The 19,101-nt window shown below is 47.6% G+C and overlaps 1 protein-coding gene across 2 annotated transcripts; it reads right to left on the bottom strand.

The window, feature by feature from the left end:
• Positions 1–353: 353 nt before the first annotated feature.
• On the bottom strand, positions 354–19,023 carry LOC128781574 (ADP-ribosylation factor 1). 2 transcript variants are annotated; one of them, XM_053930573.2, is made up of 6 exons: positions 18,886–18,978; positions 11,000–11,083; positions 2,201–2,385; positions 2,006–2,116; positions 1,807–1,931; positions 354–1,676 (listed from the first exon to the last, which is right to left on the bottom strand). In XM_053930573.2, exons 3-6 carry the CDS (start codon positions 2,346–2,348, stop codon positions 1,515–1,517), a joined length of 546 nt encoding a protein of 181 aa, XP_053786548.1. In that variant the 5' UTR covers positions 2,349–2,385; positions 11,000–11,083; positions 18,886–18,978; the 3' UTR covers positions 354–1,514. The 2 variants fall into 2 exon arrangements, with proteins under 2 accessions (XP_053786548.1, XP_053786549.1); XM_053930574.1 differs by lacking the exon at positions 11,000–11,083 and having other exon boundaries at positions 18,886–19,023.
• Between the last annotated feature and the right edge of the window lie 78 nt (positions 19,024–19,101).

Below are 19,101 nucleotides of genomic sequence, written 5' to 3'. Positions count from 1 at the left end.
CAAATGGGCACAGGCATGCACCATGGCAAAGCCTCCCGAGGCAAAGATATAGAATTAGACCAAAGGTTCCTGTCTCTCCTAGGGATGCCTCCACAGGTGATCCCAGGCGCGGCCCATCTGGAACACCCCACACAGGGTTCTTGCTGGTCCTCTCTCAGCCTGTCATCACCAAGACTGGACCTGGACCAGGACCAGATCACTAGTGGAGAGAGACCAATGAGGAAGTCCCCCAGCAGTGCCTCCCTCAGCCACATCTGCCGCAGAGGTGGGGAGCTCACCAGAGGTGCCACACTCCCTAAGCCATTCCTGCCCACACCCTTGGTCAGCGGCACCCATGCACTGGAAAGCCATGAAATAGTTAAGAGATTTTATTCTAATAGCTAATAATTACAGTGCTTGTTTTGTCGAAATGAAAACTGAAAACAAGTATACAAAAACAGTTGATTACTAATTGTGTATTGAAAGCAGTAAGAGGTTCCACAACACCAGATAAACCAGTTCTGAGGTTTTCCCTCAAGATAAAGTTTAACAGCTCCAGCTTCTTCAGTGTTTATCAAAATACAAAAGAAAAAAGTAGAGGTTGTAGATTTTGATGTCAAACTTGACCCCTGCAGGCTGAGGGAGTGAAAGCACATGTGGACAGGGGCTCTGAGGAGCTAGGCTCTAAGATGACCGGTCACATGTCCATGCTCCTACTGGTGAGACCCAGACAACCTGGAGCAAGTGAGTGTGCATGGGGACCATAGAGGGGCTCCTGCTCTGCCAGAGTGATCCTGATAAAGCACTTACACCAACCCAAGGGAAGGATGAGGTCCCTCCAAGGGGTCCGTCAGTGGTGGCCACAGCCCCAGCCCTTCCCCGGAGCCATGGTGTAAGCACAGGTACAAGCAAACGCTATGGAATGCGGAAGACCCAGCGAGACAGCCATTCAGGGACCGTAAGTGACCATGCAGAATGTTTTGTGGCTGGTTCTGCCCACCTCATGCTCCAGACGGGAGAGAGACGATGGGTAGACTGGACTCAAGCCATTACTGCAGAACCTACACTAGGCACATTTCCCCATTCTCTGTGTTCAAGTGTCTCTTTATCTTGTATTTATAACTATTTTAAAAAATGCACTGAGTTTGGGTTAAAAATCAACCATCAAAATGGATCTCAACACAGATCTAAAGCCCAGAGGAGGAGCATTGGACTGATCTGACAGCTACTCCTAGAGGCCCCAGTGCCTAAAATCCCTTCTCAGTACTAGACAGTGGATTGATTCTCATTTTACAATAAAAAAAGCTGAGTCATATTGCATAGGAGTACCAGAAACTGCCTCATTGGAAACAAGAACTATTTACATTAAATAAAAACCCGGTTGCAGGCTGCATCTGCACATGTACAGCATGGTGAAGCACACTGGGACCGACCATGGAGACAGCTTCTGGCACTCACACCACAGGGGTACGGCTGCCACATGAGAGGAAAAGCGAGGGTGAAGGAGGGAGTGAGGGGGAAGAGAAGAGTGCGGCTCACTTCTGGTTCCGGAGCTGATTGGACAGCCAGTCCAGTCCCTCATAGAGCCCGTCCCCACTGGTGGCACAGGTCGCCTGAATGTACCAGTTCCTGTGGCGCAGAGAGTGCAGGCCCAGCTTGTCTGTGATTTCGGCTGCATTCATGGCATTGGGGAGGTCCTGGTGGGAGGGGCAAGGTGGCATGGCTGCCATGAATCATCAGGAAGACTGGGGACCCTCCCCACACCTGACCTGTGATCCCTTCAGACCTCCAGCCCCTTGGGGTGGCTTGGTCACACACAGTGCGTACCTGCTTGTTTGCAAACACGAGCAGGACAGCGTCCCTGAGCTCGTCCTCTGCCAGCATCCGCATGAGCTCCTCTCGAGCCTCGTTGACACGCTCTCGGTCGTTGCTGTCAACCACAAAGATGAGACCTGCCGAGGAGCAGGCGTCAGTGAAGGTGCCAAGGACTCAACCTCTCCCACAAGCAACGGCCCCCCTCCCTCACCTTGTGTGTTCTGGAAGTAGTGGCGCCACAGAGGCCGGATCTTGTCCTGACCGCCCACGTCCCACACAGTGAAACTGATGTTCTTGTACTCCACAGTTTCCACGTTGAAACCTGAAGGAGTATGGCCCAGTGTGAACCAAGCGCCCCAGCAGCCACCACATCCTCCCACAGCCCCCAGTGGCCTGGCCTCCTCACCTATGGTGGGGATGGTGGTCACAATCTCACCCAACTTCAGTTTGTACAAGATGGTGGTCTTCCCTGCAGCATCCAGGCCCACCATCAGAATGCGCATTTCTTTTTTGCCAAAAAGGCCCTTGAAGAGGTTTGCAAAGATATTCCCCATGCTGTAGACCGGAGGGGGACACACTGGCCAGAGAAACCTGCAGAGACAAGGAAGGGGTCCCAGGTCTCTTTCTGTGCTACCCAGGGTTAGCAGCACAGGCGCAGCTCAGAGACTACCCACCCTCCTACCATGGACAAAGACACAAACACCCTACTTTCTCCTGAAAACTCACAGGACAGAAGCTAAAGAAATTTTAGTTCCCAAGCTACAGAAACAGTCCTGCTTGCTGGGCCTCTCAATCCACCTCCCCCAGATACTCCTTAGAAGGGACAGCCTGGGAATCTCAGGACCAGGGCTAACATTTACCATCTGATATTCATGGCTTTCAAGGAAGGCCAGATTCTCTTCTAATCTAACAGAACTTTTCAAGGGGGCTGAAAACAACCAAACTAAGGACCCCCAGTGTCTTTCAATCGCCTCACCAAGTCCCAGTGAAACACAGCCCATGCTCAAGATGACAACAAATGCATGGGGAGCTAGTCTCCCAGCCCCTGACAAACCAGAAACTAACCTTTTTCAACAAACCCCACAGACAGGACACTAGGACAGACAACACCTGGGCACTGAATTCAAGACACAGCAACGGCCCCAGGGCAGCTCCTTCCCACCAGCGGAGGAGGAGGGGGCCCGTGTGGTTTGTCAACATGCTCGTGTGAGAATATCTGTGCCATGTCCAGGCCACAGTCTCACCCCAGGATCCCCTCACTCAGCAGAGTAAAATCACTAGGACATCATCCAGCCAACTGCTTCCCAAGGTTAGAGAGCAGGCAAGCAGGGACAGGAGGTCACTGGCTGGCAAGAGCAGGCTCTCTGTCCAAGAAGGCCTCCAGGGCACGACACCTGCTCAGGCCTTGCCTCTCCAAGCTGTAGCACTTTTACTCTTCAGCTTTTATTCCAAAGAAGAAAAAACGGTCACTTTCTCAAATGCTGATGAACCTGCCCCCAGAAGTAACCAAGAGCTTCAGTCTTTAGACTATGAACAGATACTACTGTGTCAGAGGCCAGTGAAGGATATTCTATGGGCCTAGTGCAGGCACAACCCCACTACACCCACTAGGGGGTGTGTCTACATCCCCACCCACCCCTGACACCCTGATGACCCCTGACACCCTATGACAGGCTCAGGTGGAGTCAGTAGGTCTCTCCACTCCAGTTCTCTCCACCTGAGCACTGAATGACAATGTGCACATCCAGCTCATTAAACACACACCCTCTCTGGTTGTAGAGCCCTGACATTGCCTGTCAAACCTACCTGGTGCTTTTCTACCTAGCCATTCCTTTCTGTTAGCACTCTGCTGTAAGAAACCACCTTTCCAGCTCCAGGTATCCACATGGGTGTGAACTTACACATTCTTCTTTCACTCAACGGGTCAGAACCAGCTGCCCCATTGTGAGTATGATGCTTTAATAGTACCCCTTCCAAACTAGCTTCAACGTGCTTGACACTTCTTGTTTTTTGTTTTGGACAGTATCACCTATTCAAAAAATTGAATTTTAAAATTTAAGCGGATCTTTACTATAACATTTCCTTTTCTGCAAACAGCCAAGTTTTCCTAAATACAGAGGGTGAAAAATTATGGAAGACAGACTAAACACACATTTCATTCCTGAAATCACCACTGATACACAAAACAATGCCTGACCCACCTGGGACAAAAAGAAAAGGGATGTAGACAGTGCAGTGCGGCAGGGTCTGACTGCATGCTCACCCTTGTTTTCAGTCTCACAGCAGAGAGCACAGGGATCTGACTCGGCTCTCCAGGCAGAGGGGAGTGAGGGCTTATGCTCTACTGGAAAGAGAGGGATGTGGTGCACTCTATGGGGAGACACAGGACACCCAGAGGACTCAAAGCGTGGACCTATAGAGGACCCCAAAAACCCATGCCCTATCTCCCTTTAAGAAGCTGCCATGGAAGAGACCAAAACAAGCAAGGAATTTTTACGGAGCAAGACAGAAGACCAAGACTATTTAAAAAGAAAACAAAAACCTTCCCTCACACACAGCCCCAGTGTCAATAAGGTGGGGATGTGGGGCCTGAAAAATAACAACAGGGTGCTGGAACACAGAAAGTGACAGCACAGAGCTGACACAGTGAAAAATCCACAAAAGTACGGATAATTAAGGGAAAACAAGGAGAATTTGAAAAATCAACATCTACCTTGGGCATGGAGATGACTTCTTTGATACAAAACCAAAGATACAATCCAGGAAAGAAAGAAGTGATAAGCTGGACTTTGTTAAAATTGCAAGCTTCTGCCCTGGCTGGTGTGGCTCACTGGATTGAGCTCTGGCCTGTGAACCTAAGGGTTGCAGGTTCAATTCCCAGTCAGGGCAAATGTCTGGGTTGTGGGGCAGGTCCCCTGTTGGGGGCATATGAGAAGCAACCAGTTGATATATCTACCACACATTGATGTTTCTCTCCCTCTGCTCCCATCTCTCTAAAAATAAACAAAATAAAATAAAATTGCAAGCTTCTACTCTAGGAAAAGACGCTGTCAAGGAGAAAGTATTTGCCAAAGACACATCTAATAAAGGACTTTGATCCAAAACCACACAAAGATCAGTTAAAACCCAACAATAAAGAAACAAAAACCTCATTAAAATAATGGGCCAAAGACACAAAGACCTTAACAGACACCTCAGCAAAGAAGATGTACACGGAACATAAATGAGCCATGAAAAGATGCTCCACATCACATGTCCTCTGGGAAATGCAAATCAAAAGTAACAAGCTACCACTACACACGAGAATGGCCTACACCAGGAACACCGACATCATCAAATATGGGTGAGGATGCAGAGGCAACAGGAGCTGGTGGGAATGCAGAATGGTGCAGCCACTTTGGAAGACAGTTGGCGGTTTCTTACAAAACTAAACATACTCTTACAAGCAGCTGCACTCCTTGATATTAACTCAAAGGAGGTGAAAACCTATGTCCATAAAAAAACCTGCACATGCATGTTTACAGCAGCTTTATTCATAATTGCCAAAACCTCAGTAGGTGAATGGATAAGTAACTGTGCTACAACCATATGACAAAATATTACCCAGCACTAAAAGAAGTCAGCTATCAAGCCATGAAAAGACATGGAGGAACTGAAATGTGCACTGAAAAGTGGAAGGAACCAACTGGAGGTGGCCACCAACTGCACAATCCAATCATCTGACATTCTGGAAAAGGCAAAAACTAAGGAGGCAGTAAAAAGATCAGTGGCTGCCAGGGTTGCGGGGAGGGGAGGGATGAACTGGCAGAGCACAGACAATTTTCAGGGCAGTGAAGCTACTCTGTAGGATACTGCAATGGTGGCTAGTGTCATCCGTTTGTCCAAACCACCAAGAGTGAACCCAGTGTAAACTATGGACTCTGGATGATGATGTGTCCATGGAGGTTCATCGGTTATAACTAATGCACCACTCTGGTGGGGGGTGCTGATAGTAGGGATTTCCCATTACGATGTATGTTATGGGGAATCTCTGTACCTTCCCCTCAATTTTGCTGTGAACCTAAAACTGCTCCCCACAAAAAACTATTAAAAAATATTTTTTAAAAAATCAATATCTAAGATGGAATCAGATTCACTCAAAGCAGACTAAATTCCAGAATACCAAGGGTCAAAGAACTTTAAACTTAGTGTTCAAAAAGATCAGACAGAAGCAGTACTGTTAACCTGTAAACCCTACACCGGCCAATGTATGGATTAAGTATAAGGGCTGAGTAAATATTAGGTGAAAAATGCCAGGCAGCCCCAGGCAAGGGGAGCCCTCAGGGGACTGGGGAGACACACAGGCAGGCCCGAGCAGCAGCCAGCCCACACATTACTACTTACATGGTTTAAACATGCGGCTTGGCAATTCCAGGGGAATTGGAAAAAGCTAATGAAGACAGGTAAATGGGGAAAAAACCCAAGGATTAAAGGAGGCCATTTTAGGATTTCCTGTGGAAAAACATGAGACAGTCACTGCTTGGGTCTTCCGTGAACATTTACTCCGTCATGAAACTGTTACCATCCAGAATGGATGCACTCGCTCAGAAGTACACAGGTACAGCCAAATGATGTCCCTGGGAAGGGACATCCCTGGCTGTACCAAAGGCTGTCCCTGGGAAGCAGGACAGCGAGTTGCTCTTTATGCCTGTTTTACTGTTTAAGCATTCCCTTCACAAAAACCAAGGCACCAAGGGGTTAAAAGGTTATCTGCACTGCCCTGATCAGCTGTTCGATTCCTGGTCAGGGCACATGCCTAGGTTTCCAGGGCCCCTGCCAGAGGCAAGTGACCATGTTTCTCTGTCACATCAATGTTTCTCTCTCTCAAAAAATGTTGTTTGTACTGAGGGCGGAGGGAACACCTCCAGGTAGAACCCCATGCCTGGGTGTGGCTTCTGCATGCAAAGTCTCTACCTCTCCCCACTGGCCTGTGTCAGTGAGCCCTGATTACCAACCTGGTTCCTGCCCTCCCCACTTGGTTTTTAAATAGATCAAAGTCATGGAGCCCCATAAGGGGAAGGAGTCACACGTGGTGGCAGAACTAGAATGGGGATCAGAACCAAGTCTCAGATTTAAGAAACTACGACTATCCAGCCCTGGCTGGTGTTGCTCAGTGGATTTAGCGCCAGCCTGTGAACCAAAGGGTTGCCAGTTCAATTCCCAATTAGGGCACACGCCTGGGTTGCAGCCAGGTCCCCAATGAGGGGTATACGAGAGGCAACCACACATTGATGTTTCCCTTTCTCCCTCTTTTCCCCTGCCTAAAAATAAATAAATAAATAAATAAAATCTAAAAAAACATAAAACAAAAAACTATGAATATCCAACATTTGGTGTCTCCCCACTACAAGCATCTGTACCTACCCTGCACCTGGTGGCTTCCTGGCCTGTCCCCTCAGCACTGTTTACTGCTTTGTGAGAGGTCCAGACCTAACACAATAGATCATAACATAAAAGTTCAACACTGGCCACCAGAGTTCTGCAATGGTCTCTTGGCACAGGTTCCAACTTGTAGGATGCCCAGCCCAGGTGCTCTTTCACCTTTGCCTTCACCAGAATCCTGCACATTCAAGTCAAAACCTGTTTTTCAGGTTAACAATTTCAGTGAGCAGAGAAGACAAGGACTTTTTCAGTAGAACCCCTCCTTTCCCACCTGTGAGTCTGCACCTAAGCTATCTAGAAGATGCAAGATTAACAAGGGTGCTTGTGAGACCAGACACAGCCTCTAGGGTGGCATACCCACTTTAAAGCCAAGAAGAGAATATAACTCCCACATGCAGAGATCTACACAGGCCAAGAAGGCCAATGATGGGGTGTCCCTGAGGAGAACACCCATCCCACTTCAATAAGTGACTGCTTTAACTGCTAAAGAGAAAAAAGGGCATCCGTGACCTCTACCTGTACCCTCTGCACCTTCACCAAGCCCCAGAGGTTGCAGGAGAAGCAGGGACAGAGTTGTGCAACTTGTCTCTGCAGAAGGAAAGTCTGCCAGGTGTTCTACAACCATCAGAGCTGGTCTGTGTAATAGAATCTCTGTAACAGGGACCACCTAGATGACCTGAACATCTAGCATCACTAGGAAGAACACATTACCAACGTGGAGAGTAGCTTGGGGAAGAAAAGTGTGACCCAGGAAGGCAAGATGGGCCGCACTGGTTCTCCTCTGTAAATGGGCGTTCAGAGAGATAAATTCCCTACTCGAATGAAAAGCTGGGTGGCAGATTTATTTTCCTTTCTGCCTTGTTAGAAGTCAGAAACTCTTATTTTCTCTAAGAGTTTCATGAATGGGCAACCACCTTTGGCAGTCATATATGTACTTAGATTATTCGTCATTTGAAAGCTCAATTCATCCCTGACACACAGGATTTAAATTTAAAGGCGGACCCTCGAAGAGAACCAAGATGGCGGCGTAGGTAGACACACTGCGCCTCCTCGCACAACCAGAACTGACAGAGAATCGAACAGCAAGGGGGACCAACACCAAGAAAATAGAAAATAACCATTCATCCAGACTGGTAGGAGGGGCAGAGACGGGCACCGGGGTGGAGAGGACTCGCGTGGCTGTGGCGGGACTGAGACTGGCGGAGTGTGGGACAAATGGCGCAGGCAGTCCGAGCACTAGCAGACCCTGCAGCCCCACATATGCGCAGATAAACCGAGAGGGCCGGACTCAGAGTGGCGGAGAGTGGGGCAGGCAGAGCAGCGGGTAGCACCCTGCAGCACCAAATTCACCCACAGATAAACCTGACGAACGGCAGGCAACGAAGCAGACCGTGCAACCCAGGGCTCCAGCTCCGGGAAATAAAGCCTCAAACCTCTGATTGAAAGCACCCCTGGGGCGGCAGCAGGAGAGACTCCCAGCCTCACAGAAGAGGTTGTTGGAGAGACCCACAGGGGCCTAGAGTGTGTACAGGCCCACTTACTCGGGAACCAGCACCAGAGTGGCCCAGTTTGATTGTGGGTAGTGGAGGGAGTGGCTGAAATCCGGAGGAGAGTGAGGCAGGCGCCATTGCTCCCACTCGGCCCCTCCCCCTCGTACAGGGTCACAGCGCAGCAACCAGCGTTACCCCGCCCTGGTGAACACCTAAGGCTCCGCCCCTTAAAGTAACAGACGCGCCAAGACAAAAAAAAAAAAAAAAAAAAAGGCCCAAATGACAGAACACTTCAAAGCTCCAGAAAAAATACAAGTAAGCGACGAAGAGATAGCCAACCTATCGGATGCACAGTTCAAAGCACTGGTTATCAATATGCTCACAGACTTGGTTGAATCTATTCGAAAAACAGATGAAAAAATGAAGCCTATGCTAAGAGAAACAAAGGAAAATGTACAGGGAACCAATAGTGATGAGAAGGAAACTGGGACTCAAATCAATGGTGTGGACCAGAAGAAAGAAACAAACATCCAAACAGAAAAGAATGAAGAAACAAGAACTCGGAAAAATGAGGAGAGGCTTAGGAACCTCCCAGACGCCTTGAAACGTTCCCACATCCGAATTATAGGGGTGCCAGAAGGAGAAGAGGAAGAACAAAAAATTGAAAACTTATTTGAACAAATAATGAAGGAGAACTTCCCTAATCTGGCAAAGGAAATAGACTTCCGGGAAGTCCAGGAAGCTCAGAGAGTCCCAAAGAAGCTGGACCCAAGGAGGAACACACCAAGGCACATCATAATTACATTACCCAAGATTAAACGCAAGGACCTACATCCAAGATTACTGTATCCAGCAAAGCTATCACTTAGAATGGAAGGGAAGATAAAGTGCTTCTCAGATAAGGTCAAGTTAAAGAAGCTCATCATCACCAAGCCCTTATTATATGAAATGTTAAAGGGAGTTACCTAAGAAAAAGAAGATCAAAAATTGGAACAGTAAAAATGACAGCAAACTCACAGTTATTAACAACCACACCTAAAACAAAAACGAGAGCAAACTAGGCAAACAACTAGAACATGAGGGTTGTCATTAAAGGAGTGGGAGGGGGAGAGAGGGGGAAAGGTACAGAGAATAATTAGCATAGATGATAGGTGGAAAATAGACAGGGGGAGGGTAAAAATAGTGTAGGAAATGTAGAAGCCAAAGAACTTATAAGTATGACCCATGGACATGAACTATGGGGGGGAATGTGGGAGGGAGGGGGGTGGGCAGGATGTAGTGGAGTGGGGGGGGAATGGGACAACTGTAATAGCATAATCAATAAATATATTTAAAAAAAAAAGAAAAAAAAAAAAAAAAAGAAAGGCGGACCCTCTACGTTCATAGGCAGTATGGTCACTAGTTATTTATTACTGCTGCAAACTGCTTTTGTGTATCACCTTGGGACTCCAGCACACCAGCAAAATAAAGCCTCAAACCATTAAACTCTGTCTGTCAGTCCAACACTCAATTCCTGTAGCGCTGATGTTTCCCTGCCATTGAGTAGCGTATTACATTTTGTCACTGTTTTATAAAAATTAGTGTAGGAGGAAAATTTAATGTGCCATTACTAGCAGTGATAAGCAGGTATACCTCACAGGCCTAACACAACCACAACAAAGATACACATCAGCAACAGGCTCAGAACATTCAGCCAGACATTCGATGGATCTAATTAAGTTGACAGAATTTTCTCTTTTTCTCCTTCAGATACAATTGACACACACACAGTCTTGGTTTCAGGTCTACAACATGATTTGATATGTGTATATATTGTGAAATGATCACCACAAAAAAATCTAGTTAACATCCAGCACTTCACACAGTTAAAATATTTTTCTTCTGATGAGAACTTTTAGGATCTACTCTCTGAACTACCTTCAGATGTAATGATACAGTACTGTTAACTATAGCCACTGACCCACACAATATTTAAGACTGGAAGGTTGTACTTTTTGACCCCTCCCCCATCCATTTTCGCACCTTGAACTTTCAATAAACCAAACAACATGCAACAGTATTTTAGAACTGTAGCACTCTGGTCTGAATCTAAAGGTGAGTTTCAATGAGACATTGTTTTTCGGAAGGAGATCTTCAGGATGTCTTGCAGGAACAAGGGTTGGCCTTTATGTAGGATTCTGCACATGGCCCCACACCTGAGGAAGGCCAGCATTCTTACAATGGAGTTGACTGGAGGGCCCTTGAGGGTAACACATCCTTTGCACAGAGCCCCCACACCTGAAAGAGGGTATTACCTGTTAGGTCTGATTCTTGAGAGGTGCAACCAGTGAAATTCAGTTTAGATCACTCTTTGCCAGCTTAAGATGGAAGGCCGAATCCTTAAAATGACAGTCAGAAATGAGTTTCATTCACGTAAGTGACTCTTGGTCCACAGTAACATGAACACCCACTGTCTAACTCAACAGGCACCCAGCAACCACAAGGCACATACAGGAACAGCTTAACTGCAATTAATCCTATTCACCACTAAGTACAAAAACCAAACCATTTAAACCAAACCATTTATCTTTTGTTGTTCCCCTTTATTTAAGTCTTAAAGTTTTACCTATTATTTAACAAAACCATAACTCGAAGCAATTTACCAAATACATTTAATGTCCTTCTGAAATCTATAGATGGGGGGGATAATCAGATGGACTGGCCCAAATGAAAACAATATCCACATGGACCGCTGACTCCAAATGCCACAGGACCTCCACTGTAGCAAAACCAGGATGGAGGAGACCCACATGTCATGCCTTGCAGCTGTGATGGAAATGACTCTGTGCACTTGTCCTGATGGCAGACACCTGCTTCTCTGTATTTTCTCTTCCTGATTTGTCCCTGGGCAGAAGGTCTTCCAGAATAGCCCACACTCCTGGCCCCCTGCAGCCATTCAGGCCTGTCTGAGTATTCTGGCCTGTGGAATGGAGCAGCTTCCAGGTCCCACAGGCTTGGGGGGTGGGCACCTGGCCGCCTACTGAGAAGCCACCAGCACCCTGGACCATAACAAGCACTTCTACTCTGGCAATAAGGGCACAGGTGCCCTCTGTCTGACCCCAATTACAGTTTAGTCTGAAGGACTTGTTACTAGGAAAAAAAAAAAAAAAAATCAAAGACCAAAAATACAATTTCATGTTAGCCCACAACAAATTAAACTGAAAATGGAGGAAACCAAAGTAATTTATGACTAAAATGCAAAGCAGAGCCCTGGCCGGCTGGCTCAGTTGGTTGGAGCATCATGCCATGGACCAAAAAGGTCATGGGTTCAATTCCTGGTTAGGATACATAGCCAAGATACGGGCTCAATCCCTGGTCGGCGTCCATATAAGAAGGCAAGAAACTAATGCACCCCTCTCTCTGAGCAATGAAAAATGAGGATTAAATAAATGAATAAATAAATCACCTCAATTAATTAAAAAATGCAAAGCAGGATTTAAGAAACCATGAATAACTTTAAAGCACCCAGACACCCCGAAGAGTGTCAGTGTCCTACCATCAATCCCTTACTAATTTTACAAGTTATTAATGGCCCTTTGGAAATCAATTAAATTCTTTAAATCCAACCTAGTGGGGACCAGAGGACCAGCAGTTTGGGATTGGTTTGAAGTGCCTCAGCAAGTTGCTTGGGTGTGTTATGTGCCAAGTCATGGTCCCACTGCCCTTGCCATACCCATTTCTCCATGCTGTGCCCACCAAGCTCTTTGCTCAACCTCTGTAGCCAAGCTCAGATGCCACCACTTTCCACAGGAAGGTCCTTCCCTCTGTTCTTCTCAGGGTACCCCCGACACACCACTGGGCACAGAGGCCAACAGTACTGAGTAAATCCAACTGACAGGTGGCAAAGGAGGGTGCAGCAATGACAGGTAAACTAATTCTTAGAGGCTCTGTCTGTGTCAAGCAATGTCAAAGGCTGCTTGTGAGGGACACTGGTGCCCTTTCAATGCAGCTAGCAGCTTCCGCACCAGACATGCATACCCCCCACCCTCAGCAAGAGAGAAAGGTGGGTGCACCGGGTTTCAGTTCTAGTAGGGAGACCATGAAAACAATCCAGGATTCTGATTTCTCCTGTGGAATAAATCACATTCCTTTGTTTTTGTCACTCTATACCTCTTATCATGGGGTCATCGCAAACACGCAGAGGCCTTTGCAGTCTCTGTTCTGGTGCCTTCTCGAAGCGGACGCCCAGACCCAATGTGTGGACACAGGCCCTCTACCAGCACTAGGTTGGGGCTCCAAGACCCTTTCTATGTGCATGAAGAAAAAGTGAACAAGGAGCCCTCCAAGACCACTCCCCAACCTCAAAATAGCAGGTGGACCCTGAGGCCTTCTCAGCACAGTGGCTTTGGTGATGGGTTAAGCTAATTCCCAAAACTTGGTTTTGGCCTTCAGGGAACTTTCATTTTCAAAACAGAACTAAAAAATTTGCAGCCTCACCTCTTTTTCTAAGGTACGGGCTTCCAGAGGATACAGAAAAGGAAAGTGTAGCAGGGGTTGAGAGCCTCTGTTGGATAACCCCCACCTTTGGGACAAGTCCCCTACCAGACCTGCTACCTCTCCTTGTGACTCTTGTCAGGGTGACAGCCAGGGCTGGCTCAGTGGCACTCAAGAGGCACAGGGGCTCAGGATGCCCTTTGCCCCATCCTCCAAGAAGATGCTCTTACCCAAGAGGCCACAGCAACTTCTCAACAGGCCTCTTCCAATCTCTGGTCACTTCACGTGGAAGCCCTGGTCATCAGGGAAACCTCACTCACACACCTGCTCATGCCATCCTCTCCTTAACACTTCTCAGACCCCCACTGCCGCCCACCACACTTTGTGTCTGGCGTGACCACACCTCAACACTGCCCCACTGGGCCATTTACTCCCAGGACAGTGTGGCCCCTATACTGTAGCCACTTCATCTCCCCTCTAACACCCTAACAGCATGCAGCTTCCACTCCACGAGGTGTTCTCAATGCCAGCTAGAAAGACCTGTAGGATAAGTCAGACAATTGAACCCCACATGCTAATTCAGGGGCCTTACACGGGTCAGAATGTGCGCTTCACAGTGCTCCCTTACCATCCCCAATGAGAGCTAGCAAAAAACACAACATCCACAATGACTGTAAAACACCCATTACATAGCCCAACTGTAATGCAACGAGGAAATGAAGGGCAGTGACTCAGAATAAAACACACAGTTCAGTACCGGGCACGACCACACTACCAGCTCAGAGAGGCTACTGAAGAGGCCCCTCAGGAGCCTGCTGCAGGCACGCCGACAGAGCCTGCACCAGCAGCTCAGGCACTAGCGAGACTGTTGTGCACATGAAGCAGAAAGAGAGCAACTTGTGGTAAGGTTCTGCAAAGAACAAAATATAGCCCCCACAACCCGATTTACAAGATAGTTGCTTTCCTGAAAAATTCGTAACATCTATTAAAAATCCATGCAATAAGACCAACAAAACAAGAACCAAGGTGGTGTCTCTGTACATAAAACAGAATTAGGGCTAAGATATGAAAGTTACAGAAGATGCATTCTTACTGCTTTCACAAATTCTCCAAAATCCCCTTCTGGGAAGCTAGCCTCTTCAAGGCCCACTGGTGCACACCAGCATACTTCCCTCTACTGCTCACGCACTTGGCTCCTGGCAGGTCTCCAACACCACCTGAGGGCCTCTGCACTCCCCATTTCCCTGCCTAGGATAAGCTTCCTATCTCTCCCTCTGATCCACAGGACCCTGCTCCTTCACACATGTTGTCATCCAAGCTCACCATTCCCTATCCTCTTGATAAGCCAAACTCAGCACCCGCCCCTTTCCTGTGCCATGCTGGCTGTCTTCCCCTTCTGTTCAAGGGCAGGACCCATACATGTCTACCCGACCTCACTCTGCCAGTGGGGCCTCCTCTGCCCAGAGCTCACCATCCTTCCCACACCTCTACCACCTTCCCCCATTGGGTGCTTCCCTGGGCACCCAAACGACTCACAATCAGAAAGAAAAAAGAACTGCAGAGAGCACTTATCAGGCACTTAGGGGTTAAAGAGCAAAAATACTAATCATACATGCCTACAAATATGCTTTCCCTAAAAATTAGTTTGTCAGGAAAAACCTATCAAGTCAACAATGAATTTCATGCTGGTCTAAAATTATACATGATTGGTGCAGTCTGAACATTCCTTTGATGTTCCAGTGAGGAGACCAGGGCTGTGGAGACCCTGTGACTACTCAGGGCAAAAGGGAGCATATCAGCAACGTCCAGTACACAGGAGGGATGTGTACACAATCTGCTTCCTACACCCGCCCTCGGATCCCTGCAACTGGTGACTCAGAATACATCTTCACTGATCTCCCCAGGAATTGGCAATATCCTATGACACTTTGACAGGAGAGAAATACTAAAAGCTATAATTATTTTAAGCAAAGACTCACCAGCCAAATTGACAAAAGATGTAGTATTTTAAACATAGATTAATTGATCCAATCAGTTGATTAGGAACTGCCTGCTCTCCTACAGAGGAAAGGAAACTTCACAGGAAAAACACACCATTAACAACAAAAAGACATCCTTTGTTCTGAGACCTTAATTGAAAATGTTGGCACGTCTAACTTTGCCGTCATTCCTAGTCTTTGTGAACGGGTCTAGAAAGTCTTTAAAATTGTTTTCTTGGCCATTTGTACCTAAGTCAAAATGACAGGGGAAAATACAAACTGAAAGATGCTAGCTATTTTACATTATGACTTGCTGGCATCTCTTTAAGGAAGATTACTTATTAAACTCTAATTAAACACTAATTAATGTTTCTAAAACACACCACACAACTTCTGAAAATGCGCATGGATCATACCTGGCCTCCCATTAATTTATGCCCTATACTAAGTCACCAGTGGCATCAGAGTGTGTAAAAATGCTTGCCTCCTAAACAAATCACTTCCAATTGCTATGTGTGTAAAGTCTGCTTTTCCCCTGGTCTCTTCTTTCTCTATTTGCGCATGACAGGTTGCCAAGCTCTTATTGCTACTGTGTGCAACCCCCCCCCCCCAAAAAAACCAAAAAACAAAAAATCCCCAGGAAACAAGGGTATGTTAGGGACAAGGAGGTTAGGTTTCTGCCTCAGACTGACCACTCCTTCCAACTCATATAAGGAAGCTAGGGTGATAGTACTCTGGGTGAGCACCTAAGAGACTTGCCTAGGAATAAGAAGCTGTGATGTTTTTGTGTTAAATTTTGCACATTTTCCCACAGTGAATTAGGTCATGTGATCCATCTAAGAATTTTGAATTATCTTCCAGAACAGTGATACAGCTGTAATCATAACCAGTGCAGTGCAACTATATTTTAAATGGTTTCCAACAAACACAGAGGATAGAACCTAAGGATGAAGGAAATGAGCTGAGATGTTACCTGAGATCAAGCCTCCACCACCCCCCTCAACATACTCACACATTCCCAAGTTGTCCTTCACTTGCCAGTAGGAAGGGCTACACCCAACCCACTAATACAGGGGTGTCAAACTCATTTTCACGGGGGGGGGGCCGCACATCAGCCTCACGGTTGCCTTCAAAGGGCTGAATGTAATTTTAGGACTGTATAAACGTTACTAAGCGAGAGCTCGCGCTGCTGCCGGGTAGAAACAAGGTGCCAGGCCAGATAAAACAAGATGGAGGGCCAGATTCAGCCTGCAGGCCTTGTGTTTGCCACCTGTACACTAATAGGTCAAAATCTTTTCCAAAAAGACCACTTCAGATGGTGCTGGAAGGACAGCTCTAACAGCATCCACCCCAGTGAGGTACAGACAAAGCGCAAGAGGTAAGTTCTTACTAATTTTAAGATCCCAAATGAAAGGAAATTTTCATTCATGTTTCTCTCCTACCCACCTCTAACAGATGTGCATTTTATTTCCTTTGGTTCTCCTAACTCTACAAAGATTGGAAGGTCAATGGGATGAATTTCAATGGGACAATGTGCACAGAGACAATCATGAATCGAAGGGTAAGCCCAGGATATCTGAAGTCTAACACCTGCTTAGTAAAGGATAACCACCCCTAGGAAGGCTGACCTTACATGATCAAGGCAGCATTTAAATGCAGATGTCAAAGCAACATTCAATTTGGAAAATCTGAAGAAAACTGACTTAGCTCTCTCAAACCAAGTTACCATACTAATGATGAACTTGCACAAGGTTTTTCCCTTGGTTAGGTTTATTCCTGTGCCCATTTGACTCTGTGTATCACCCCTGTGGCTGATGGTCCACACCAAATTTCAGGGCCATCTACAGATAAATCAAAATGTACATTCCTATACCTTCAGACCCATCTGGTCTTTGTTAGAGTCGGCTTAACAGGTTTGAATGTCCTCTCTTCATATTGTATAAGATGCAAAGCAAATAGCTAGGCCACACAATTTAATAACCAGAACTATCAGTGTCACATAAACCAGAACTGCGAGAAACACAGACCAATCTTCGTCTTCTACTAACTTTATCTTAGTAGTGAACAGAGAGCATGTGAGTGAGCTATTAGCCAAACGAACTATTTTAGGTCTTTTTGAAGTAGCAATTCTGAATACCTGTATCTGAAGAAAGCCCTCATAGGATGTAGCATGTTTCTAATCTTACAGATTCTTTCAACAGGACATTTCTGAAGACAATGACATCTGTGAGGAGGCACAGCTTCTTTCTGACCACTACATAGAGAAAACTTTTAGAAGAAAATAGTACACTCTAACAAAGTGGTCAAGTTTGTGATTAACACATACACAATCAACTGCTCTTAATTTTGGACCCAGCCAGTTAGTAACATCATGCATTCAAGTTCTTACAGTTTTAGCTACTCACTGACGTCGCTCAAAACTCTGAGGACAACACACTTGCAGCCCCCTTGTGTTAGATACTAAGAACTGACCCAGCAGAGGGCCACATCGCACCCCAGCATCTCACACTGCTTCAGACACACCCAACAGTAAATGCAAGACCCACCCTGCGAACAGCTAGCAGAAAAAAGTGCTGACCACTAGTTCTGAAACGAGAACTACAACTGACCACTGGAACATCAACCACACAGCCCTCAACAGTTACTTCTCAAACCACGCCAAAGCGTCTGAATTCCCTCCTCCTCTGCCGGTAACTTCTTACGCAATTCCGCTCAATTCATTTAAAACAGAAACTTCATGTTTTTAGGAAACAGGAGTACCACCTAGCTCAAAAGTGTCGTCTGAGTTGATTAGCTAATATTTTAAGTACTCTGTAATTAATTAGCAAGCCTTATTAACAAAACTACAGTTTTACACGCCATAACTAACTGGATTATGCAACAAAAAAGTGTTAGGGTATTCTGCTAGGGAGGACGCCTTGACCTGGACCAGTCGTTAAGTAGGTTAAAGATTCACCAGCTCGGAAGAGTGTTCTCATCTCTGCCAACGGGGCCCACGAAGCAACCCTGGCTTCGCGGTCCACTCTGATAGAAAGACCCTGCACCGGCGTTCCCATTCAGACCCTAAGACCTCACCCCAAAGCAAGGCCCCACCCCGCCCCGCCCATCCCGTCCTCCGAGACAGGAACTGGGCTCAAACCCGGGTCGTCGCGTGACCTTGGCCACGTCCCGGGCCAAAGGCCTCAGTTTCTTAGTCCTCGAAACCCCGGAGCGGGAGACGAAGCAGGAAACGGGGCTTCCTGGGGAGCCCGTGGCCTCGCCGGACTTCCGGGCGCCCGCCCCTACGGCTGTGGGACGCTCGGGCCGTGGCGAGGGTCGAAGCGAAAGACTTACCCCGCAACCCGGACTGATCTCAACTCGGTTCCAATCTCCACCTCGACTTCACCCCCGGCGGGCGAAAGACCCGGCCCCAACCCCCACCCAACCTCAACTAGACATGCAGTCCAGCCCTACGCGCTCCCCCCACCGCTCCTTGGTCCCAGCCTGGCCTCAACCCTCACCAGCCCGGCTTCACCTAGGTCCTCACTCCGATCTCGCTTCGCTTTAGATTTAGCCCTCGCCTCGGCCCTGACCACAGCTCCCGGCCCAGCCTCGCCTCGCCTCTCACCGCGGCCCCAGGCCAGGCATCGACCCTCCCCGCCCCGCTGTTCCAGCCTCAGTAGGCAGGGTCTCGCGCGGCCCAGGCGGGCCCCCGACCCCAGTCCCGCCGGCCCCAGCCTCTGCCTCACCCTCAGCGTCCGCGGCACTACTGCTCCTCCGAGCCAGGCGTTGGTTTCGCTCCCACAAGATGGCGGCTCTGACGGCAGCCACGTCAGTGCCTGTTGCCGCGGGGAACGCTGGGTAATGGGGCGTGTCTCCGGGGCCCCACCGCTGCACGCACGCGCAGATTTGGAGAACCGGAGCAAGGTGTGTAAGCAACGCCCCCCCTCCCCCCCCACTGCTGC

This window comes from Desmodus rotundus, chromosome 9, assembly GCF_022682495.2.
Source record: "Desmodus rotundus isolate HL8 chromosome 9, HLdesRot8A.1, whole genome shotgun sequence".
In the NCBI taxonomy this organism is placed as follows: domain Eukaryota; kingdom Metazoa; phylum Chordata; class Mammalia; order Chiroptera; family Phyllostomidae; genus Desmodus; species Desmodus rotundus.
The sequence above is the reverse complement of the archived record's forward strand: the minus strand, read 5'-3'. Positions and strand labels throughout refer to the sequence as shown.

Bases quoted from the DNA above. Each gene is read 5' to 3' on its own strand.
- LOC128781574 (XM_053930574.1), bottom strand. From the start codon at position 2,348: ATGGGGAATATCTTTGCAAACCTCTTCAAGGGCCTTTTTGGCAAAAAA. The intron at 2,117-2,200 runs GTGAGGAGGCCA...ATACTCCTTCAG, and splicing joins GACCACCATCCCCACCATAG to GTTTCAACGTGGAAACTGTG. The intron at 1,677-1,806 runs GTACGCACTGTG...CCCTCCCACCAG, and splicing joins TCGTGTTTGCAAACAAGCAG to GACCTCCCCAATGCCATGAA.